The 25,484-nt window shown below is 41.2% G+C and overlaps 1 protein-coding gene across 24 annotated transcripts in view; it reads left to right on the top strand.

Moving 5' to 3' along the window:
- MCF2L2 (MCF.2 cell line derived transforming sequence-like 2) overlaps positions 1 to 25,484 on the top strand; it is a 250,868-nt gene that overhangs the window by 185,389 nt on the left and 39,995 nt on the right. For 12 of the 24 annotated variants that reach the window (XR_014824430.1, XR_014824424.1, XR_014824431.1 and 9 more), the window contains 7 exons: positions 978 to 1,044; positions 2,408 to 2,523; positions 3,681 to 3,750; positions 8,974 to 9,066; positions 9,794 to 9,886; positions 16,969 to 17,040; positions 20,261 to 20,386. Coding sequence is in view for 13 of the 24 variants with exons in the window: in XM_084990479.1 (XP_084846605.1) it covers positions 978 to 1,044; positions 2,408 to 2,523; positions 3,681 to 3,750; positions 8,974 to 9,066; positions 9,794 to 9,886; positions 16,969 to 17,040; positions 20,261 to 20,386 (637 nt within the window). In the remaining 11 variants the exon portion in view is untranslated. Of the gene's footprint in view, positions 1 to 977; positions 1,045 to 2,407; positions 2,524 to 3,680; positions 3,751 to 8,973; positions 9,067 to 9,793; positions 9,887 to 16,968; positions 17,041 to 20,260; positions 20,387 to 22,794; positions 22,885 to 25,484 lie in introns of all 24 variants that reach the window. The other 12 variants (XR_014824422.1, XM_084990478.1, XM_021069896.2 and 9 more) reach the window with 4 other exon arrangements.

Genomic DNA, 25,484 nt, shown 5'->3' with positions numbered 1-25,484 from the left:
ATGTGGTTGTGGCTGAACTCAATTCCTTTCAATAGTAGAACTAAAGTTCCTGTTTCCTTGCTGGCCATCACCTGCGAACCACTCAACTACTAAGGGCTGCCTGTGTTCCTTGCCATCAGCACCCCATCTCCAAACCCAGCAAAGGAGACTCTCCCTTGTGTTAAATCCTTCTCATGCTCCCAATATCTCTGACTTTTAGACCCAGATCTAAAGAGTCCATGTGATTAGGATATGATCAGCCTGGTAATCTACCTACCTTAAGATCAACTGATTTGGAACAAAACGAATGGCAAAATATCTTAATACAGCAGCGCTTAAGATGGTGTTTGATTGACTAACTGGGAGGGTATGTGTATGTACACCAGGGCCAGGAGTTTTGGGGGCCATCTTAGAATTCTGCATTCCACACCCCCCATCTGCCTTCCTCCAGGGAAACAGACAGACCTCATGTCTTCTGGCTGAGGAAATCAATCACAGGGAAATATGGAATGCCAGAGAAAAGGGGTGGGACAGGCATCCATCTAACCCCATGCACAACAAAATGTACCCAGGGAGGTCAAAGATCCTGATGTGAGCAATGAAACAGCAGAGGCTGGAGAGAAAATCTAGGAAACCACATGTGCAATGTAGGAGTCAGGCAACCTTCCTAACCAAGGATCCAAGCTGGTGTTTCTGATTCCAGTGCCTGCCTCTTGACCTCCATGCTATGGCCCACTGGAACAGGTCGTTCTCTAGCTACACAAATGGATTTTGAGTCCTTTAACTTTGCCCCTTCTTCTCACGCCAGTGTGATCAGAGTGTGCTTTTGTGAGATGTTGGCCTCAGGTGTTCAACAGAACAGAATGAACTGATCACAACCTACATAGGTGAGCCACTAAGGGGAACTGTATTGATGACCATTACTCTAAAAGAATTCTAAAAGACTGCTCCTCCCCACCCCTTTTTCTCTTTCATCTTCCCACCTGCTGCTTGTTCAGGCGCATTATACGGGACTTGCTTGAAACGGAAGAGACTTACATAAAAGAGATTAAGAACATAATTGATGTGAGTAGATTTGGGGGGGGCAAGGGGGACATTTAAGCATGTATTCAAAGTGGAGAAATTTTGTTGTAGAAAGAAACTCAAAATAGCTGTCATAAGTCTTCACAATTCCCACCAAAGTTTCAGGTCTTATAATGTCACAGGTGTTTTTTCAGTAGGGAATGGGAACAGTCTTATGACTGTTGATCCATGTAACCAAATAACTTCCAAAAGATTGTACCAATTCATATGATTCTAGCAATGCCCAATTAGGTTCACCGAAAGTTTGCCTCCAATGGATATGATCCGCTTTTGAGACACACACACACACACGTTAATTTTGAGACACACACGCAAAGATATTTTTAATCATTTGGTAAAGAAGAATTGTTTCTCATCGTTTTAAGTAGCATTTTTTTGCTTTTTGCTTAAGAGTGAAAACTTATGTTTTCCCTATTTTCCTAAGGTAATAATCTTGAGAAATAAACTGAGTATAAAATTATAATAGAAATTTTTTTACAAGAAAACATCAGAAAGCCAAATGTCCAATACAAAAGGGAATGGTTGATGAAGTCTTCTATACAAGCTAACTAAATAAAGTATTTATCAACTGTTACAAAATAATTGGGTATTTTTTGTCTTTTTTTTTTTTTTTTTTTTTTTTTGCGCTGCAACCTGCTTTATATGGAAGTTCCCAGGTGAGGGGTTGAATCGGAACTGTAGCTGCCAATCTGCACCACAGCAACACAGGATCCAAGCCACGTCTGCAGCTTGCACCGCAGCTCATGGCAACATTGGATCCTTTAATCCACTGAGCATAGCCAGGGATCACACCTTCGTCCCCATGGATTCTAGTCAGGTTCTTTACTGCTGAGCCATGACAGGAACCCCCAAAATAATTGTTTTTAGTAACATACAACAGTATGGAAATAAATGCTTGTAAGAGCAAATTAAAAAACAATATATGTAGAATTTTACAGAGTCTAAAATGTATATGGAAGAACAGACTACAAATTTCATAACTACTATGATTATAACCACATAAAATAAGCTTTTAAAAAGTCATGAAGGAAATATAGTAATACAGTAGTAATTGCATCAGGTCATAAAACAATGGGTAAGTTTTTTCCTTTCACACTTGACTTTTATAACATATTTTAAAAATAGATTTGTTCTTCCTATAAAAATAGCATTTTGTTATCATTACCATTAAGCCTTCTTCTTCTGAAGATGGGAACATGAGGAAAATAATTCCAAAAGAGAGTATATGATGGAATGCCTTTCAAGAAATATGTGTGCCATACTCTCCAATTATTAAAGTTTTGGTCCCTGGAGTGGCTAATTCAGATCATCTCTTATATGTTCCTGCTTGTCTCCACCTCTGCAGGGATATATCTTGCCAATGGATTTTATTTGGCTGAAGCATCTAATTCCAGATGTTCTTCAAAATAACAAGGACTTTCTCTTTGGGAATATTAGAGAACTTTACGAGTTTCACAACAGGTATACAGTCATTTGAATTATCAGGGAAAATGGAAAATAAGAGGATGGAAATCAGACTGATGAAATTTAGAGAAGAAAGTGCCTAGATATTTTCAGGCTTAAGCACGTAGGCCAGAGTCAGTGGATGGGATTGGGGTGGAATGGGATGAGAAGGGGTAGAAATGTCCCCAAGATCCCCAAAGGAAGAAGGGAAAAGACATTAATGGAGCATGTACTAGTGTCAGGCATTGATGTTGTATTCATTTGTGAGTTCCTTTGCTTACTGATCTACTCATGCTTCAGCATTTACTGAGCACAGTGTCTCAGGCACTGTGTTCAGCACTGGGAATACAAAGTTGACCAAGACACACATCTATATACCTCTTACCATAGGGGAGTTCTGGGAAGCAAAATATTAGAAAATGCTAACAAGTCAGGCACTTGTCCTGTTAACCCAGGACTGCTTGGGTGTTTCATTCTAGAGAATGAGAAAAGGAAGGGACTTTGGAAATCATCTTCCAACACTTTTATTTTACAGATAACAAAACCACACATTGTCTACTCACTTTAGTCAGTGTCATGGCCCCAGGATCATACATCTAATTGACAGGAGACAAGAGACTGTTTGGTGCATTAATCCCATCTCTTGCCAACTGGTCAGACACAGAGCTGAAATAAAATGAAAATCCCATTTCTGCTACTTTCCTTGGAGAAATTATGCAGAATCTTTGAACCTCAGGTTTCATGCTTATGAAACCCTATCTTGCAAGGTTTTATGGGGGATTAAATGAGATATTGTTTGCAGAGCACTTAGCCTATGCCTGACCTATAGTCAGCTATCAGTGATGGTAGTAGCAGTGGCAGCAATTATCACTGCTATCACATAAAGCAGGGATCATCAGCGTTTCCAGTCCACCTCTGTCTGGTGCTTCACATGGTCAGAACAGAGGTGAGTGGTTTCAGGGAATCCTAGTAAAGTTACAGAATACACTTGTTTTTTCCAAATCAGTGTGTTGAAGATGAGTCAAAAGCAGTAAAGCCTGGATAACCGCAGGTACCTCTTCTAGGCACCTCTTAAATCCTATGTGATTTTACTTTAAAATTTGTTGCTAAAGAGTCTTTTTGTTAACCTCATACCTGTAAAAAATCAAAGCATTATTGTACTTTTCTTTTCCTAGGATTTTTCTAAAAGAATTGGAAAAGTGTACCGAAAACCCTGAACTTCTGGCACGTTGCTTTCTCAAGAGAGTAAGTCTGTGCTCCCAATAAATCAAAATGTCCATGTGTTAAAGACAGCCCTTAATTTTCTGTGTATGTGCAAGGGCAAATGGAAACACCAGTGGTCTCAAAACTTCTATCTGCCTTTTGAATGCAAAGCGAGAGTCTTCTGCTGTATTTCACCCAGGGTGAGCTGAGTCCAGTTTGACAGAGCTCACTGTGCTGGGTGGGAGCAACTGCAGGCCTGGCTTCCTGCAAAACCCCCTAAAATGGAAGACTGGCCCCTGGATCCTTGAGGCAGATGACCCTCTTCTGAATGACTAAGCTGTTTTAGGACAAGAATCACATCGCAGGCATCAATTTTTCACTGAGGTTGTATTAACACTCTAGGGAGAAGTACTGGTGTTAAACTGAAGCTCTCAGAAAATTATTTTTCTTCCGTTTTATTTTCTATGGCATCAAGGATAGTCAGTCAGAACATGTTAAACCTTTAGCCTGTCGCATGGTTAGCACCCCATTTGTAAACGTCCTGTCCTACAGCATCGTACCTCTAACTACCTCCCTTCCCACCACACACACCTTTCCCCTCTTGCTGGTTCTCCACCAGGCCTCAGGCAATCAGTGGACCATGTGGGCCATCTGTGCTCCCTGGGAGCTGGCTCAGAGAAATGCCTTAGCAGACGTCATTCCCCACTAAGGGCCTCCTTCCCTTTGGGAGGGCTATGCAGGTGACCCAGTGCCCGCTGCTTTCTAAATCTTTCCCATTTCTTCTCTCTCTCCTAGCCAGCCCTTCTTTTTTTTTTTTTCTTTCTTTCTTTTTTTTCTGATGTTGTTTTTGTTGTTATTGTTTTGGGTTTTTGTTTGGTTTGAGGGTTGTTTTGTTGTTGTTGTTGTTTGTCTCTTTAGGGTCACGCCTGCAGCATATGGAAGTTCCCAGGCTAGGGGGTCGAATTGGAGCTGTAGCTGTCAGCCTACACCACAGCCATAGCAACACCATATCCAAGCCACCTTAACCCAGGAGCAAGGCCAGGAATCGAACCTGCATCCTCATGGATACTGGTAGGGTTCGTTTCTGCCACGCCACAATGGGAACTCCCCAGCCCTTCTTTTCCTTCTCTTGCTCGTTTTCTTTTTGCAAGCCTGAAACAACACATCAAACCACTTAAACATTTTTAAACTGCTCAAATTATGGCTGATAAGTCTAAGAGCAGTATTTATGATTAACTGAAAGCAAGCAAACAAAACCCCCCAGGTTTCAAGGTATTTGACATAATGGCGAAATAGTCTTCAACCCTCAGAGCTCTGATTGGCTTAGAAGGGCCCTTACAGTATTCTGTGATAATCTATGTGGGAAAAGAATCAGAGAGAATGGATATATGTACATGTATGACTGGGTCACTTTATCGTACAGCAAAAATTATCACAGCCGTGTGAATTACCTATACTTCAATAAAACCTAAAAAAAAAAAAAAAAAAGGAAGACCCCTTACAAGGCCCTATCTGGGCTTTCTATCATAGCCTCATGATAGATTTTTCATCCAGTGCCAGAATTCAAGATATGTTTAAAACCATTTTGTATTCAATCATTAGTTTCCTTTTCAAATTACTTTTATGGCATTATTGGTACCTTATACTCTTTTGCAGTTTCGCACTCATCAAACCACCTATGAGAAATCTAATTGCAGAGTTTAATAATTGCAGTTTTGTAATTATGTCATTATGCAAATACATTGAAATTGTTGAATGAGAATAGAATCAAATTCCTATGTGGGAAAAGTGGATATTATCAAATAAAAATTGTTCAAGTACGAGGAAATGGTCAGGGAATTGCTAACTAAACACCTTTTCTTAAAAGAATATCTCTCCAAAAGTTTTACAAAGCTTTTTTTTTTTTTTTTTTTGTCTTTTCTAGGGCCACACCTGCAGCATATAGAGGTTCCCAGGCTAGGGGTCTAATCGGAGCTATAGCTGCCGGCCTACACTAGAGCCACAGCAACACACAATCTGAGCCACGTCTGTGACCTACACCACAGCTCACGGCAACGCCGGATCCTTAACCCACTGAGCAAGGCCAGGGACTGAACCCGAAACCTCATGGTTCCCAGTTGGATTCATTAACCACTGAGCCATGATGGGAACTCCCACAGAGCTTTTTATAGCCCCCCACGTTGGAAGGAACCTTAGAAATCATTAATCCAAACCACAAATTCTGCATATAATCCTATATGATTTATGACATTGGAGACAAAATACAGGTAATAAATTCTTATCAAGCACAAAGTTATTACTCTGGGACCAATGGAGTAATTAAAAACCACAATTACTGAATCTTAGAGAATCCTTGAGGGAACTGACCCCTACAATATAAAGCCCTGTATTTGTTAGACAATAATGTGGGCCCATCATCCATTTACTACAGCAGTTTACCTCTTCCAGTAATATTTGCAGATTTTTCTAACCCCAGAAATGATTTTTGAGATATCGCTCTAGCCGTGTTTTCATCAGACTCAATAGCCAGTAGTATACAGGAAGATTCTGGCCCCTGCCCCAGACCAAGCTCTTTGTAGAATGATGCTTGTCAGTAGTTTCCTTTGCATTCCATTTGCTCTGAGCTCTCAAATGGTACAGTGGGAAAAGCTGGGGTGGGACTCAGAAAACTTAACTTCTTATCTAAGTTGAGCCACTTGCTATCAGCATGACCTAAAGTAAGTCACTTAAACCCAGGAGTCCTACTTTCCTGTCTATACAACTAGCTTAGTAATCCTGATATGTAAAGTTGTGCAAGTAAAATAAAAGAATGCACACAGAAGCATGCTACAAAGTGCAAAGTTCTTTGACAATAGTCACCATTCGTTGGGTAGTCTCTGAGTATTGGGCCTTTGTTGAGAGATACCTATACATCATCTCATTTAATCTCACAGCTACCTTAGAAGTTGACTGCTGTTATGAGTCCACTCGACAGATGAAAAACTGAAGTGTGGGAAGGTTAAATTACTGACCTCAGACCTATACTTGGTAACTAACAAAGCCAAAAACAACCTGGGCCATCCACCACCAGAGCCCACAGTCTTCTTTATCCATAAGAAGTCTTGTCTCCCAGTGTGAACATGATTTTGGGGGTAGCAGTTTTTTAGCCCCTGATTTTTCTACAAGGAGGTAAAGGGAGGGATTTAGTTTATAGGCTTTCTGTAAGGAATTTTGGACTGAAGAGCACATTTAGGTCAATGGTTATGTTTCAGTGCTTGAGGGCCTATCATGTTTTGTGTTGCCCAAAGTGCAGACACAGGGCCAGGGGGTGAAGATTTCAGGAACACAGGTATCAGCTCAGCATCCACCAAGAGAACCAGGCCCCTCTCTGTCACTGGGAGAGTTTGGGGAAAGGTGGCTGACTGTGGGGGATGTTTTCCTGGGTGGAAGGTTGGATCTCCAAAGACTCCTCCAGCTTCTGAGAATCCTCTGGTGATGAGTGTTGAAAGCAGTGAAACTGAATTCTTTTAGGAACTAAATACCAATGTCTTTGTGCTGTGACAGACCAAGTGTGGGTGAAATGCCTTAACAATTTGTCGTGTTTTATAAGTCTGGTCTTCAGCATGACAGGAAACATCCCCATGTCTATACTCTTATGCTCTGGGAGCCATTGAGTTTAACAAATGTACTTAGCATGGTGCTGGCACATCAGAGGCACTCAACAGTTCTTTAGTGAATGAACAATGAAGATATTATTGTTAAGCTCTGAATTATTATTATTCCAGTTTATTAACCAGTCTGAACAACATTTCTTAAGGGCCATGTGCCTTCCTAAATAAACATGTGTGTCTGTGTGTGTGTTTAATTTTTCTTGGAGAGAGTAGCAAAGGACAGAGTTGCTGTAGTGAAGTGAAATGACAACCTACAATCCATTAGGAGAGGGGAAGAGCTACAGAAATGGAAATCATTCACTACAGCAGGGTGTTTAGAAGTCCAAGTCCAATAGACATAGTTGAAGCTGTAAGGGAAAAAAATAACTGATACCCAGATAAAGGACATTAAGAATGGCCTGAGCTAGAGGATAAGGACACAGAAATGCGTAAGGCAGTGGCCACATCGTCGTCTCTGCCAGAGCCTGGGCTCTATGAGAAGCACAGCTGCCATGGACCAGGTTCTCCTGATGGAGTGGTTGAAGCTGGAAAGCTGAGTCCACAGGCTTGGAGTATCTTTTCTATCTGGGATGTGTGCCCACCTGTCATGGTCTTTGATACAATGAGAATATAAGTCACACAGCACTTGGAATCCCCCTTGATCTCCAGCACTGAGGTAGTCATGTAGCTTTTCCTGTCTCCGAGTCTTATGCTGCAGGCTGAAGGTGAGGTCTGAGGCAGGGGGTGACCAAACCACTTAGGTTTGTGTCCAAACTGCCACATTTTCTTCTGGGGTGTTTCTGTCTTTCAGCTGTTTCTTAGGTTTATTTGTAGGGTTGGCATCAGGATGATTGTAATAAGGAGTGAGTGGGGAGAGATAAAGGAGGCGCTACCAGCACTGTTTGTCCATTTCACCACTCTGTGCAGAACTGTTTGGGGGAGATGTTGGTCTACCAGATAAAAAGCAAAGGAGAAAAGATAAAGATAAAAATTGAGGCATTCCCATTGTGGCACAGAGGAAACAAATCCGACTAGGAACCTTGAGATTGCGGGTTCAATCCCTGGCCTCGCTCAGTGGGTTAAAGATCCGGCGTTCCCATGAGCTGCGGTGTAGGTCTCAGACTCGGCTCGGATCCCGAGTTGCCATGACTGTGGTGTAGGCCAGCAGCTGTAGTTCCGATTTGACCCCTAGCCTGGGAACCTCAATATGCCACAAGTGCAGCCCTAAAACATAAAAGAAAAAAAAATTGACTCTTGTTCATGAATTTTCTTATCTATTTGACAGAGTCCTATAACTGCTCCCACAGCACTCATTCAGCTCTGAGTTTTTTTTTTTTTTTAATAACCTCTGCATACCTCCCCATCACACACTCACCCCAAAAGAAGGTTATGTATTGTACATCCCCAGTTCCTTACAAATTGAAAATACTCAGGCCCTGAGATAGTGCTTTGGGAAAGGTCCCCAATGGTCTCCTGATTTGCTGCAAGTAATAATTCCTTCCTTCTTCTGAAAAAAAGAGAGCAAGTGAGAGAGAAAATACTCAGGCCTGTTTCATAAATGAATAAACAGTATTACCCTGTCCACTTACTGATAAAATGCTACCTGATTAATTTATTCTAACTTTTTCTCACCCAGAAAGAAGATCTCCAAATGTATTTTAAATACCATAAGAATCTGCCCCGAGCCAGGGCAATCTGGCAAGAATGTCAAGACTGCACCTACTTTGGGGTAATGTTGGGGTTCTAAGATCTCCCACAAATTGTTTTCCCTGGACAATGTTTATGTGAATCCAATTTATGAAGAAATTGAAAGTATGAAGTAGGCAGAGGGATTTGGCGTAGGGATTTATGCTTCCTAAAAGTCTCTCCTACTTTGACACTACATATTGGAAGTTTCAGTGCTGCCCGCATCTCTGTGGGAGCCCTATGAGGAATAGCTGTAGCTTGGTGAGAAAACCTCTTTTAATATGGGTTTTTTTAAGTGGAATTCAGTCCAAAAGGTCACACTTTGGGGCTCCCTGGAATGATACCAATAAACCATCATGTTCCCTTGAATAGACTCCATCACCCACAAGCCCAACCTGAAGACACACTGCCTCCTTTTCAGAAGGATTTGAAATCCGCACTGTCTCCTATTTCCCTCCTAGTGGACCTTGGGGTTTTTTTGTTTGGTTGGTTTTTTTTTTGTTTTGTTTTGTTTTGTTTTTTTTTTTTTTTTTTGGTCTTACTTTCTTTTCTAAAGGAAATAAATGGTCTGGCATCCCTAGTTGCCTATAAAAATACTAGCCAACACTTTCCCCTTTCTTTCACTTTACACACTGTTCCTGAGGTACTGAGCAGCCAATAACATTATGAAAATGGTCGACACAGCTGCCTCTCTTGTTCAGGAAGAGAGCATTTCACTTCTTGTATTTAAATGCTGCAGCTTTTATTTTGTTTCTCTTTGGCTTCTCAAGGTATGCCAGCGTCAACTGGGTCACAGTCTCCCTCTTTTTAAGTATCTGAGAGGACCAAGCCAGAGACTTATAAAGTATCAGATGCTGTTGAAGGTAAGTCAGTGAGACAGTGCTTCTTGTGCTGGAAAAACAGGTGCCTGCACTATGGTATGCTTTTCCTTAGACATGCAAAATTGTGGCTTCACCTTCCCTTCCAAAAGTGAAGATATGCCTATCCTTCCAGCTTTTTTTCTTTTTTTTTTGGCCGCACTCTCGGCATGTGGAAGTTCCCAGGCCAAGGACTGACCCCTTACCACAGCAGCTACCCCAACCACTGCAGTGACAACACTGCAGGTTATCAGATCCTTAACCTGATACACCACAAGGGAACTCCCTATTCTGCCAACTTTTTCTGTTCCCAAGCCTAAATCAACCTTGTCATCACAAAAAACTAGTAGAACCGATAAATGAATTTGGCAAGGTAACAGGATACAAGATTAACATACAGAAATTGGCTGCATTTCTTTACATTAGCAATAAATTATTGGAAAGGGAAAGTGTTGTTGTTTTTTAATTTCTTTTAAAATGACATCAAGAAACTAAAGTACTGGAGTTCCCATTGTGGCTTAGTATGTTACAAACCCAACTAGTATCCATGAGGATTCATGCTAGATCCCTTGCTCAGTGGGTTAAGGATCCAGCATTGCCCTGAGCTGTGGTGTGGGTCACAGAGGCAGCTCGGATCCCACATTGCTGTGGCTGTGGTATAGGCTGGCAGCTGCAGCTCTGATTCAACCCTAGCCTGGGAACTTCCATATGCCACAGATATAGCCCTAAAAAAAAATAAATAAATAAAAATAAAATAAAATCTTAAGAATAAACCTCTTTGAAGAGGTAAAAGATTTATATTCTGAGAACTATAAAACTTGATAAAGGAAACTGAAGATATTCAAAGAAGTGGAAAGATATCCCATGCTCTTGGATTGGAAGACTTAATATTGTTAAAATGCCATACTACCCAAAGCAATCTATAGATTTAATGCAGTCCCTATAAAATTACCCATGACATTTTTCACAGAACTAGGACAAATAATTCTAAACTTTGTATGGAAGCATAAAAGACCCAGAATTGCCAAAGCAGTCTTTAGGGGGGAAAAGAAGCAGGAGGCATAATTGTCCTAAACTTAAGATAATAATGCAAAGCTACAGTAATAAAAACAGCATGGTATTGGTACAAAAACAGACACATGGATCAATGAAACAGACTAGAGAGCTCAGAAATAAACCCACTCACCTACAGTCAATTAATCTTTGACAAAGGAAGCAAGAATATACAATGGAGAAAAGACAGTCTCGTCAGCAAGTGGTATTGGTAAAGCTGGATGGCCACATGCAAATCAATGGATTAGAACACAACCTCACACAAAAATAAACTCAAAATGGCCTAAGAAGACTTAAATATAAGATGTGACACTGTGAAACTCCTAGAAGAGAACATAGGCAAAACATTCTCTGACATAAATCATACCAGTGTTTTCTTAGGTCAGTTTCCCAAGGCAATAGAAAAAGCAAAAATAAACCAATGGGACTTAATCAAACTTACAGGCTTTTTGCAAAGCAAAGGAAACCATAAACAAAACGAAAAGACAACCTACAGACTGGGGGAAAATTGCCAACTATGCAACCACTGACAAGGGCTTAATTTCCAAAATATACAAATAGCTCATACAACTCAATAACAGAACAGACAACCGAATCAAAAAATGAGCAGAAGACCTAAATAGACATGTATCCAAAGAAGACATACAGATGGCCAGTAGGTACATAAAAAAATGCCCAACATTGCTAATTATTAGAGAAATGCAAATCAAAACTACAATGAGGTGCCACCTCATTTCACTTCACACTGATCAGAATGACCACCATTAAAAAGTCTACAAATAACAAATGCTAGAGAGGGTGTGGAGAAAAGGGAACCCTCCTACACTGTTGGTGGGAATGAAGATTAGTGCAGCCACTATGGAAAACAGTCTGGAGGTTCCTTAAAAAAAAAACTAAATGTAGAGTTACCATATGAGCTAGCAATCCTCCCCTGGGCATATATCCAGAGAAAACTCTAATTTGAAAAGATACATGCACTCCAGTGTTCAAAGCAGCACTATTTACAATAGCCAAGGTGTGGAAGCAACCTAAATGTATATCAACAAATGACTGGATAAAGAAGATGTGGTATATATATGCAATGCAATACTACTCAGCTGTAAAAAAGAAGGAAACAATGCCATTTGTAGCAACATGGATAGATCTAAAGATTATTATAGTAAATGAGGTCAGAAAGTGAAAGACAAATACCATATGATATCACTTATATCTGGAGTCTAATATACAGCACAAATGAACCTTTCCACAGAAAAGAAAATCATGAACATGGAGAACAGACTTGTGGTTGCCAAGGAGGAGGGAATGTGGTGGACTGGGAATTTGGGGTTAATAGATGCAAACTATTGCCTTTGGAATGGACAAGCAATGAGATCCTGCTGTGTAGCACTGGGAACTATATATAGTCACTTATGATGGAGCATGATGATATGAGAAAAAAAGAATGTATAGATGTATGTGTGAATGGGTCACCTTGCTATACGATAGAAAATTGGCAGAACACTGTAAACCAGCTATAATGGAAAAAAATTAAAATCATTAAAATAAAAAAATAAACCAGCGTCTTCATTGAAGAGTAAGACCAAAGAATCATAAGTACCTGGAAGCCTGGCTACTCCAACATGCATCCAGAGCATGGATCTCTAAGGAGTCTGGCTTAGGGGAGCAGGGGTTCCTAGGAGCAAAGCAGGGAAAAGGGATGCATCACACTGCTGGCAGCTAAGAGGGTGGGGAGGCAGCCAGGCTTCTACTATCTGTAAGGTATCTACAGGTAAGAAATCATCTGCTGGGGAGTTCCCGTTGTAGCTCAGTGGTTAACAAATCTGACTAGGAACCATGAGGTTGTGGGTTCAACCTCTAGCCTCTCTCAGTGGGTTAAGGATCCAGCATTGCTGTGAGCTGTGGTGTAGATCGCAGACTTGGCTCGGATCCCACATTGCTGTGGCTCTGGCATAGGCTGGCGGCTACAGCTCTGATTAGACCCCTAGCCTGGGAACCTCCATATGCTACAGGTGTGGCCCTAAAAAGACAAAAAGGCAAAAAAAAAAAAAAAAAAAAAAAAAAAAGAAAGAAAGAAAGAAGGAAAAGAAAAGAAATCATCGGCTGGAGTCCCCACTGTGGTGCAACAGAATTAGCAGTGTCTCTGCAGCTCCAGGACACAGTTTTCCACTAGGGCCCAATGGGTTAAAGGATCCACAATGCTGCAGCTGTGGTGTAGGTTGCAACTTCAGCTCTTATCTGATCCCCGCCCTGGGAACCAGAAACTCCATATACCATGGAATGGCCAAAAAAGGAAAAGAAAAAAAAAAAAGATATATTTGCCCCACTTTACAGCTAAAGCAAGGAACTTCAAGAAAGAGGTATGTTTTTCTCCAAAGTCACTATTTTGTATGCATTGAAACAATGGAAAGGAGTAGGCAAAATTCCATCCATCCCTCCTTCTGCAACATAGGCCTCTACCCCTAGACTGAGGATCTTTCTCAAGAGCAACATAACAATGAATTTTGTTCTGCTGAACCCCTGGGTTGTTCTTTCTCTTGCTGACACCAGCACACCTTCAATAGAACACTTCCAGAGCCCCATGCCCCACCCCAGGACAGGAGGCTCTGTCAAGGCTGCTTCTCTATGTGTGAGCCAAGGGAAAGGTTTGGGCCACTCCTCCAAGGTTTGTTTTCAACTAACCTTAATAAGCTGTCTTGCTTAGTGTTTACTTTCTCTTAATTTAAAAAGAAGCCCCTGCTGTTTACTGGATACCTTCCCACATGTATTTCTCATTTAATCGCCACAATCAGATGTGCCAAAAAGTTCTGGGCTGTGAAGAAACTGAGACTCAGAGCGGTTACCTTATTGCCAACATTGTGCCCTCAGAACAGTCACCCCTCTCGGCTCTGCGTCAGCAGGCCCAGCCTCTGCTGTACCGGGCGCGGGAGGACCAGCCTTCTCAAGCCTTGGTTTTCTCGAGGACACTAAAGTGAGAACAGTGGAGCCTCCTCCCCAAGATTGCCGTGAGGATCAAGGGAGTGACGTGGTAGAGGGCTCTGTCAGGGCAGACCCCCCAGGAAGCTTCCAGAAGGTAACCTGCAGCTGTTGTACACGTGGAGATGCCACACCAGCTGGCAATGAAGATGGTGACCCTCTGCTTCCCTCTCTGAGTGGCATCTGTGAGCATGTTTTGGTACAGCATTCACTTAGGGCTTTGTGTTCCTCTGACAGCCCCGTCTTTCCTGTCACCTGAACATTACGAGTCCTACTCGTAGGCACAGTGAGGAGGGAACAGGACCTCCATGGAGTCTCTGCACCAGGGCCTGGTGCATCCAGTGCCGAAGGGCTTGGGCTTTCCCAGAGACACAGTGTCGACACAGCATCTACGTCAGAACCTTACCTGGAGGGCTGTGGTGCACAGTGATTAGAAACACAGACTCAGGAATTAGACATCCTGGGTATGGCTTCGGCTCAGACACTTCCAGGCTGCATGAACTCAGGCAAATTGCTTAACCCCCCTCTGCCTCAGTTCCTCACCTGCAAAATTGAAGGTAGTAATAGTACTTTTCTGGTATGCTTTTGGGGAGCACTAAATGAAGTAACACATGTTAAAAAATACTTAGAAGGTTTTGTTAGCTTCATTTCTCTGAGGAAACAAGAGACAGAATCCTTGTAAAACATTCTTTGGCCAACTGTGGGAAACTGTGGGAGGCTACTCAAGACAGACCAGTTTTTTTCCCATAGCTAAGATTGCTTTGTGCCTGGAAAAAACAAGTTCAAACCATTGGCACACCCACGAAGAGAGAAGGAACTTGGTAGTGTTCTCTGCCCTGAGGGACAGAGCTCATTCTGCAGCGCTTCTACCATCAGCTTCCTTGAGAGAGCATGGATGTTGGACCAATTGCCTTGGAAAGGACTGTAGGATCCTAGTGTGGGAAAGCTTTTCTAAGTATAAAAGAAAGTGGGAAATGAATGGTAGATTATTCCATTAAAAACAGACACACAAAGGAATTCCTGTGTGGCTGAGCAGGTTAAGTATCTGACATTGTCACTGCTGTGGTGAGGGTTTGATCCCTGGCCCAGGAACTTCCACATGCTGCACATGCAGCCAAAAAAAAAAAAAAAAAAAAAGACATATGAAGAATTGGGGAAAATACCAGCAAGATGTATGACAAGTGGTCAGCATGCTTAATCATAAGTTTATAGTAATTGATAATGAAAAACAAAAATAAAAAAGATGTTACCTACAAAATGCTTAATATCTTTTATGAGATATTGTGAAAATTAACAGTATGACAGAGTACATAATGTATGTAATGTCTAATGAATCATGGCAAGTTGATCAGACAGTATTAGTACATTATGTATCAGCATGTATGAGAAATCGATGCATTAAGGGACAATAGAAGGCACTATCACTAAGCTCAGAGTTCTCTCAAACAGACCAAGTGATACATGGAAACTATCATATTTAATGTAGAGAATTTTTCTTACCTGGATTTCGCTTAATTAAAATATGGTTTGCAAAATAGTACATTATTTCTTTACAGTAAGTTTTGCTTATTGCAAAAAAAGATGATTTAACAAGCAGTTATGCTGATTTCCTGTGTAATCCAACTCATGTCATAAATAGATTACTGTTTAAAAAGAGAACTAAGGGGGAGAGGTTGGTACAAGGTATAAACTTTCACATCTAAGATCAGTAAGGTCTGAATCTATAAGGTAAAACATGGTGACTATTGTTGATAAGACTGTTGTATAATTGAAATTTTCCAAGAGAGTAGGACTTAAATGTTCATACCAAAATAAAAAAAAAGAAGATATGTAAGGTGATAGGTATATTAATTAACTCGATGCTGGGAATCCTTTCACAATGTGTAAGTATATCAAATCACTACAGTACACACTGTATATACCTAATGACTATATGTCAATTATACATCAATAAAAGAGTTCCCTGGTAGCCTAGTGATAAGGACTCAGCATTGTCACTGCTGTGGCTCAGGTTCCATCCCTGGCCTGGGAACATCACATGCTTCAGGCACGGCCAAAAAAATATTATACCTCAATAAAACCAAAATTTTAAAAATTGATAATAAAAAGATGAACAAAGGAAAGAAGCAGTTTCCAAAAGAAAAAGTGCTAATAGCAAAGCTTTTTTTGAGAATTCTACCTCACCAGTTATTTGAGAAATTCCAGTTCAGAATAGCAGTGAGGTACGATTGCCCTGTTGATTCAACAGGCAAAACTTTCTGATTAAATGGTAATACTCTATATAGGCTAGGGACTTGTGAAACAAGCTTTCATATATGGCTGGTGGGAACGCAGTCCTTCTCTAAAGAACTTGACAATAGGCATCACTCTTAATGTTAACAATTCTACTTCTAGGAATTTATCCTTAAGAAAAGTGTATAGTGAATTCCCATCATGGTTTAACGGGAATGAATCTGACTAGTATTCATGAGGACTCAGGTTTGATCCCTGGCATTGCTCAGTGGGTTAAGGATCCAGCATTGCTGTGAGCTGTGGTATAGGTCACAGATGCGGCTCAGATCTGGAGTTGCTGTGGCTCTGGTGTAGGCCCACAGCTGTATCTCCAATTCGACCCCTAGCTTGGGAATGTCCATATGCCTCTGGTGTGGCCCTAAAAAGACAAAAAGAAAAAAAAAGAAAGAAAGAAAAGTGTATAAAGATGATGATTATAGTAAAAACATTATTAAACCTAAATGTTGAACAGTAGAGGAAATTCATCAATTATGATTTATCTATAGGATGCAATACTCTGCCACAATTAAAAACATGTTTTTTAAAAAATGTAACATCATGGGAAATGTTCATGATGTGTTGTTGTGAAAAAGCAGGCTATAAAATAGTGTCCAATGTGATTCTATATTTGTGGAAGAACTCTGTGCTGAAGGTACTATTCATTCTCTCCCTCATACTTGTGATAAATTCTTATACATTCTCAGTTTAACATTGGCTGGAGATGGTTTGCACAGTAGATTAAGTTGGCATTCTACTTTTTGATTTTCAATAAAGCTTTTGGGTTAATGCAGGGTCTGCTGGATTTTGAGTCTCCTGCAGATTTGGAAGTGGACCCAGGTGAACTGGAAGGATGTTCAGCTAAGGTACTGGATGTTAAATATTGTTTTATGTACTAACTGCTAATGGTGTTATGTCTATAGGTAGAAGGACTTAAGGCAATCTTGTTTTCTTTGTTTATGATCTTTATTGTCTGAATTTTTAAAATTATAGTTGATTTACAATGTTGTACCAATTTCTGCTGTATAGCATAGTGACCCAGTCATACATATATGTACATTCTTTTTCTTTTTAGGACTGCATCTATGGCATATGGAAGTTCCCAGGCTAGGGTCCAATCAGAGCTGCAGCTGCTGGCCTATACCACAGCCACCAGACTACACTACAGCCACAGCAACATGGGATCTGAGCCATATCTGTGACCTACATCACAGCTCGAGGCAACACCAGATCCTTAACCCACTGAGCGTGGCCAGGGATCGAACCTGTATCCTTATGGATACTAGTCAGGTTCATTTCCTCTGAGCCACAATGGGAACTCCAACAGGAACTTTTCTCATACTATCTTCCATCATGTTCTACCCCAAGGGAGTGTTTATAGTTCCTGTGCTGTACAGTAGGTTTATTGTCTAAATTTTCTAAAATAGTTTGCATCCTATAATTCATAGTCAGGAAAAAAAATTAAAGGCAATTTCAAAGTGGGGATTTGCAATGAGATGTGGTAGTATATTTTCTTCCTTCCACATAAAAATGTCTTATAGGAATATAGAATTAACTGAAGGTATAAAATACATACATAAAAGACTGGAAGTAAATATGATAAAATCCCTATTGTGGTTTTCCTACATGGTAGGATTATAAATGATTTATATTTACTTCTTTGTACTTCATAACATATCTAGTCTTCTCTTCCAAGTGTGTATATGTGTGTGAATTCTAAGACTAACAAGTTTCTCTTGGAAGAAGTGGTGGCCACACCAGACTGGGAAGAAATTTGTGGCTTAAAAGTGGGTTTTTAATTTTTTTCTACTATATTAAATCTGGTTTTAACAAGAAAAACATGAGGCATGTGTCTCAAGGAGCAGTCATTTGCATATCCTCTCTGCTCAGAATGTGTGGTGGGCGATGCCTTAAGATTAAAAGAAGCTCAAGGCACAGGTAATAATTTTATAGCCTGGAGCAAGTGGAGCTGGCCTGAGTCAGAGGGGTTTAATAACGTTTGTAAGGGCCTTGTATCACACAGTGTAAAACTTTCTGTGTTTGAGGGAGGAGGATTAGTGAGAAGGAGAGGAAATAGGAGCAGTTGAGTCTCTAAAAGGAAGTTGAGTTTCAAGAAATTTAGTGAAGAGGAAGTTGCCTGGTGTGAGAACTTGTAATCCCTTACGAATGACATTACAGTAAACTCAGGTGAGAGCCTGTGGTCTTTCACCAGGACCCAGAACGTATTTACAAAGAGTAAGAAGGTTAGAATCCATGGCACATTGTTTGGTGGAGGCCAGTGCTCTGCTCTGTTCGTTTGCCCAGTCGCTCAGATCCAAAGATGCTATTCTTCCGTGTTTAAGTAGAGGTTAAGAAAACATACAACCCTTGGGATTTCCCATTGTGGTGCAGCAGAAACAAATCCGACTAGGAACCACAAGGTTGCTGGTTTGATCCCTGGCCTCGCTCAATGGGTAAGGATCTGGTGTTGCTGTGAACTATGGTATAGATTGTAGACGCAGCTTAGATCCCACGTTCCCATGGCTGTTGTGTAGGACCGAAGCTGTAGTTCTGATTCGACCCCTAGCCTGGGAATCTCCATATGCCACAGGTGCAGCCCTAAAAAGCCAAAAAAAAAAAAAAAAAAAAAAAAGAAAAGAAAAGAAAGAAAATATACAACCCTTTGCTCACATCATGCAGTAGAGAGGGCAGGAAGAGGTGGTGCTATGTGGGCATCAGCAGAGAGTTCTCTGTTCTTTGTTGTAGAAGTTGATGTGTTTTTATTTTTTTAATTAATTAATTAATTTACTTATTTATTTTTGCTTTTTAGGGCCAAACTCACAGCATATGGAGGTTCCCAGGCTAGGGGTCAAACCAGAGCTATAGCTGCCGGCCTACACCACAGTCATAGCAACACCAGATCCAAGCCACATCTGCGACCTACACCACAGCTCACAGCAGCACTGGATCCTTAACCCACTGAACGGGGCCAGGAATTGAACCTGCAACCTCATGGTTCCTAGTTGGATTCGTTTCCACTGCGCTACAACAGGAACTCCAGTTGATATGTTTTTTAAAAAAAGGACAAAACCAAAATCTTTTTGTTGTTATTTACCAGGTAACAGATACATATGCTATGTAGGTAGCAGGGGAATAAAATACCAAAATCCTAAGCAAAACACTTTCCCGCTGAAACAACCCTACCTACCTATCATGTCCTAAGTGTTACAGGAATAATAGTGGGAACATTGGTCTCTAGAGTTAGCTTTTCCACTTAATGCTGGGTCTTTTTGCTGTTTGGGAGGTGCAGTCCACCTGGCTTACCTCTTTGGCATCTTTAATGGTGATAGAATATGGGGAGGGCTGGAGGAGGCAAGGAGGGAGGAAGAGGAGAGCTGGGGGAGATTCAGTGTGGCAAATGCCACCATTATGGTGATTACACATAAATTCTTAGTAGCCCTATTCTTCGCCTCTATAGTTTATATATATCCTCCTCTGGGATGATTTTAAGTATAATTTTACCCATAGGAATAAAACTGTCCCATTAAATATAGAAATATGATACTCAGATTGTACTTTTCAGTAGGCCCCCAGGGTAGGGGAGTAAAAAGGAGAGCAGCCTATGTAAAGGGACTGGGGTTTTCATGCTTTAAAAAAACTCAGGGAGTTCCCTGGTGGCCTAGCAGTTAAGGCCTTGGTGCATTGTCACTGCTGTGGCTCAGGTTACTACTATAGCTCAGGTTCAGTCCCTGGCCCAGGAATTTGCACATGCCATGGGTGCAGCCAAAAACAAACAAACAAATAAACAAATAAACAAAAAACTCAGGGTGCTTCTTATATAGCTGGAATATAATGTCCATGATTTTATGAATTTCATTAATACAATATGCAAAAGGTATAATCAATGATTTTGCATGTGTGTTTGTGTGTGTGTGTGTGTGTGTTTCTTATACTTAAAACCAGCCAATAGCCTTAGCCACCATTCTTTCAAAGCAGGGAAACAGGTTGATGTACCCACCCATGGCTCCTTATCTCTGTCCTATTTCCCTTATTCACTTGATAGATAGTTCGCTTTTTGATTTCCAACAAGGCATTTGGTTTCCACAGAATGGGCCAAAGAGGATGAAGGATTCAGCCTTCTCAGCTGAACTACAACAAGCTTTGGCCATGATGGAGGATTTGATCAAGTCCTGTGAGTTGGCTGTGGACCTGGCAGCAGTCACTGGATGCCCGGTATGTTCCATAGCAAGTGCTTGGACATTTCAGCAAAAGGCAGGCACTGTATCCCAAAGGAAGGAGATGCCGAGCCCAAGTTAGAGAACTGATCTGTGGGAAAGAAATCTGACTCTGGGGAAAGTAACTTAAATCGGTCAGCAAACCCAAGTTATGAGATTCCAAGCAGCATTTCAGCATTTTTAGGAATCTTAGATGGTGGCCCTTGGGCTCCTGAATGTTGAAACTGACCCACACTCTGGAAAAAACATAAATTTAGAAGCCAGAACATATTGGTCAAGGGAAAGTGCTAAAGGAGTAATTTACTTCCTCACTCATGGCACCATTAAAATATTAAAATATTTTCCTTTTTACTCATATTTTTGCTGTGAAAAGTACTTTAAAAATGGTTCCTTTTTTTTTTTTTTTTTTTTTTTTTTTGTCTTTTTTTGCTATTTCTTGGGCCGCTCCTACGGCATATGGAGGTTCCCAGGCTAGGGGTCGAATTGGAGCTGTAGCTGGCGGCCTACACCACAGCCACAGCAATGCCAGATCCGAGCTGCGCCTGCAACCTACACCACAGCTCACGGCAACGCCAGATCCTTAACCCACTGAACAAGGGCAGGTACCGAACCCGCAACCTCATGGTTCCTAGTCAGATTCGTTAACTATTGCGCCATGATGGGAACTCCTAAAAATGTTTCCTAATTGAAAGTCTAATCCCATTTCACATCATAGACCTCAGGAGAGGCCCTACAATCATATTATACCTCCCTTAATCCAGATGCTTAAAGAGAAAATACCTAAGGAAGAAGTGCTTGGGGGTTGAGCCATCTCCACTCTGGCATTAGGGTTAATCCCAAGTGGGCTAGACCCAGGCATTCCAGGCAAACTATCCTCTATAACTGTATGATTTCCATGGAACTGGGGCATAATTAACCTTCAGTTGGTTTTGCTTGGTAGGTACTCTAGATTTGGACACAGGTATGTTTTCCGTCATTGTCATAGCAAATAACCCAAAGCTTGATGGCCTAGAATAGCCCAAATTGGAGTCCCCGTTGCGGCTCAGTGAGTCGAGAACCCGACATAGCCTCAGTGAGGATGTGGGTTCGACCCCTGGCCTTGTTCAGTGGGTTAAGGATCTGGTGTTGATGCAAGCTGTGGTGTAGGTAGGTCACAGATGTGGCTGCGATCTGGTGTTGCTGTGGTTGTGGTGAAGGCCAGCAGCTGCAGCTCTGATTTGACCCCTAGCCTGGGAACTTCCATATGCACAGGTGCCGCCCTAAAAAGTAAAATAGTCCAACCAAGCTAAAATCAAGGTGTCTACCTTCTTTAGGAGAGAATCTCTTTCATTGTCTTTTCCAGTTTACAAAGACCACCTTCATTCCTTGGCTCATGGCCTCTTACTCCATCTTCAAAGAAAGCCAGCAGCAGTGTGTTGAGTTCTTCCTACATCACATCCCTCAGACCTTCTCTTCTGCTTCTCTTCCATTTTTAAGGACACTTGTGATGACATGGAGTCCAAATTTTTAATCCGTGATAATCTCCCCATCTCAGCGTTGACTGATTAACAACCTTAATTCATTTGTCCAGAAACCTGACATAGTCTTGGGTTCCAGGGATTAGGACTTGGACCTCTTTGGGAGGCTACTATTCTGTCTCCCACCCAGGGATCAAGCATTCGGAGAATCACATTTCAGAGAGATACTTTCCTTCTCTTTGTTTCCCTTTTTATTTATATCTAGATTTAACATATTGTTTATTGAGATCTGGGTAGATGAAATGACCTCTCTTTTCTTTCCTTGTCAGAAATCAAAAACTGCAGGAGTTCCCTTCATGGCTCGGCGGTTAATGAACCCGACTAATATCCATGAGGGTGCGGGTTCGACCCCTGGCCTCACTCAGTGGGTTAAGGATCCAGCGTTGCTGTGGGTGGTGTTGTAGCTCACAGATGTGGCTTGAATCCCGTGTTGCTATGGCTGTGGTGTAGGCCGGCAGCTGTAGCTCCAATTGGACCCCTAGTCTGGGAACCTCCATATGCCATGGGTGCGGCCCTAAAAAGACAAAAAAAAAAAAAAATGAAAGAAGTCAAACCATGCAAATTAGTTAGGAGAAGAAAAAAAAAACCAACAACTGTGATCTTTTTATTTCCCTCCCTCCTCCCTCCTGGTATTCTGAGGCCAGCATCTCAGAAACAGCCCCATTGGGCACCGATGCTGTTACTATCCCCTGGGACTCCAGAATGCTCTCTGCTTACTACTGATGCATGATTTAAGAGGATATTCATGAACCATGCGGTGTGTGGCAAAGGGGATCGTTTTCTTGATAATAACAACTTATTTCCTTGGCTAAGGAAAGTCAAGAGAGCAGTTTGTTTCATCATTTGGGACATCTTTCTGTTCTTCTTTTTATCTTTGAACACATGTCAGCTACCCCTATTAGAGAGCCATTTCCCTGAATCAAAAGGATGTCCTGGAACCTGTATGCAGCACAGGAAACTCCCAGCTATTATTCTGAGTGTAAGTAACATAGGAAGAGGAAGTTATGAGAAGAATGATTAAAATGTGAATAAATACGAATCTACTATGATTTCCTTCCAGTCTGGCTTGCATGCAAATAAGATGAAGGGATTTGTAGAATTTTAAAGGTGGGTTTTGTTTTTGTTTTGTTTTACCTTTTTTTTTTTTAGGGCCACACCTGCAGCAGCATATGGAAGTTCCCAGGCTAGGGGTCGAATTGGAGCTTCAGCTGCCGGCCTACACCACAGCCACAGCAATGCCAGATCTGAGCCGCATCTGTGACCTACACCACAGCTCATAGCAATGCCAGATCCTTAACCCACTGAGTGAGGCCAGGGATCAAACCCACAACCTCATGGATACTAGTCGGGTTTATTAACCCCTGAGCCATGAAGGCAACTCCCTAGAATTTTAAAGGTTTTTTTACATCAAATGCACAGAACTCCCCCCACCCACGTGTCCTCAGAATTGCTCCGTTAACATATACTATGGTTTCTTTTCTTACTAAAACTTCAATTTGCTTTACGTGTAATACATTAGCTAATTTATCCTGTTTTATGTAATCCTATTTAACTGTGGAAGAGCAGGCATTGGACTTTGCATCTTTCTGATTCAGGAACAGGTCCATGGAAAGAAGAGTTAAGTCACCTCAAATCACATGGTCTTCAGCTGGGGCTACTTAGACCTTATCACTCGCTATCCAGAGTGACATCCTCTCAGCATATATATATATATTTTTTTTAGAGCCGTACCCACAGCATATGCGGGATATAGAGGTTCCAAGGTAGGGATCAAATCAGAGCTGCAGCTGCTGGCCTACACCACAGCTCACAGCAACGCTGGATCTTTAACCCACTGAGCAAGGCCAGGCATCGAACCCGTGTCCTCACAGATACTAGTTGGGTTCATTAACTGCTGAGCCACAATGGTAACTCCATGATAGTAAGCTGTTAGTTTACTAACAACCCAACTACTCTCAACTCAACTCTGATGATTCCGAGATTCTTTGCATCAGCTTTGTAGAACTTTATCACAAGGTGTTTAGTCGCATTCTGTAGGTAGTGATAGAACTAGAACGTGACCTCTTAGTTTCTCTACTTGACATCCAATATTAACCTGGTTTTGTAAAGTGAAGAAATTGAACTTGATGGGATGACTTCATAATTAAAAACCAGAAAAAATGTTTTCTTATATTTACATTTTCTCCCTGTTGTGTACACTCGGTTAGTTCCTGATTTAAGTCACAGAAGCCTAAAAAATTTTTTTTCCAGGAGTTCCCATTGTGGCTCAGTGGAAACAAATCTGACTAGCATCCATGAGGATGCAGGTTCCATCCCTGGCCTCGCTCAGTAGGTTAAGGTTAACAGTGAGCTGTGGTGTAGGTTGCAGACGCAGCTTGGATGTGGCTGTGGCTGTGGCCAGCGGCTACAGTACCAATTCAACCCCTAGCCTGGGAATCCCATATGCCACGTGTATGGCCCTAAAGAGACAAAAAAAAAAAAAAAAAAAAAAAATCTGAAGAAAGTTTATTTTATAGCACATTGAGATATAGATTACTTCCCTCTCTACTAAAAACAAAAACAAAAATAAAAAACAAACAAACAAAAAAAAAACCTCTCTATTCAATCCAATGCATAAAATAGAGATGCCTTTAGAGTTCTTTTAAATCCTGACTTTCCAGGAACAATTTCTAAGGTTGAATAGTAAAAGTTGAGTAAAACATTTTTATTTTCTGAAACAGATTTGTTATTCAATAAGGGAATTATTTTTACTGCAAATTTATTATGGGCTAGGGCCAGGTATTTTATTTTCTATTTAGTTCTTCCTTTCCTCACCATAGTGTTGGCTTTAGAGATAAGGCTGAGTAAATAATCTGAATAAATCAATGGAATTTCCTTGCACTTCTTTCCACATTCACAACACCTATGTTAACGGTGATTGTGAGAAGCAAATGAGGATTACATCATACTTAAGGACACAGCACAGTGCCTGGCACCTGGTAGACACTGAATAAACCCAGTCCTGATTTATTTGGGTCCTTAATCAGGCTGGAAAGGAAGGAACCCCTTCGCTTCTGGCAATTGTAATCACAGGCCCCTCTGTCCCACCGCTTCTGCTTCTCATTTCTGGACCAGGCTTTGTGCTCATTCATTTATCCAGATGTTTCCTGCCTCTTTGTGCAAGAAGTATGTCACTTTATCTGTCGTTGCTAGGAATGAAAACCTGGGTACCTGAAAGTTTTCTTTCTGGAGACCAGCTTCCCTGCATTCCCCTCTCTTAGCCAGATTCCTCATTTGGTTGATATGGTCACATTTGAAATTCTTACCTCAGAGCTCTTACCTCCAAAATGTCTGCACATGAAAATGGTAGTGTTTACTAGACTATTTTGCCATCATTTCCCATGTAGGGGGTACTGTCTGAATTTTCATTTGCTTATTTGTTTAGGGAAGCCCCTGTGTTGTATCTCTGAGCTCAAACCCAGCTGGTTCATCAACACACCAAAGTGATGACTACACTATTACATCACTAGGGAAAAAACTGGTTGGAGGTATATTCATTTCCTAGAACTTCATAGCAAAGCACCCCAGATTGGGTGGCTA

Source organism: Sus scrofa, chromosome 13 (genome assembly GCF_054392235.1).
Source record: "Sus scrofa isolate SSC_HxYL_T2T_F1_AM1 chromosome 13, Sscrofa_HxYL_maternal_Yorkshire_Landrace_v2.0, whole genome shotgun sequence".
Lineage (NCBI taxonomy): Eukaryota > Metazoa > Chordata > Mammalia > Artiodactyla > Suidae > Sus > Sus scrofa.
This window is presented reverse-complemented; position numbering and strand designations above follow the sequence as displayed.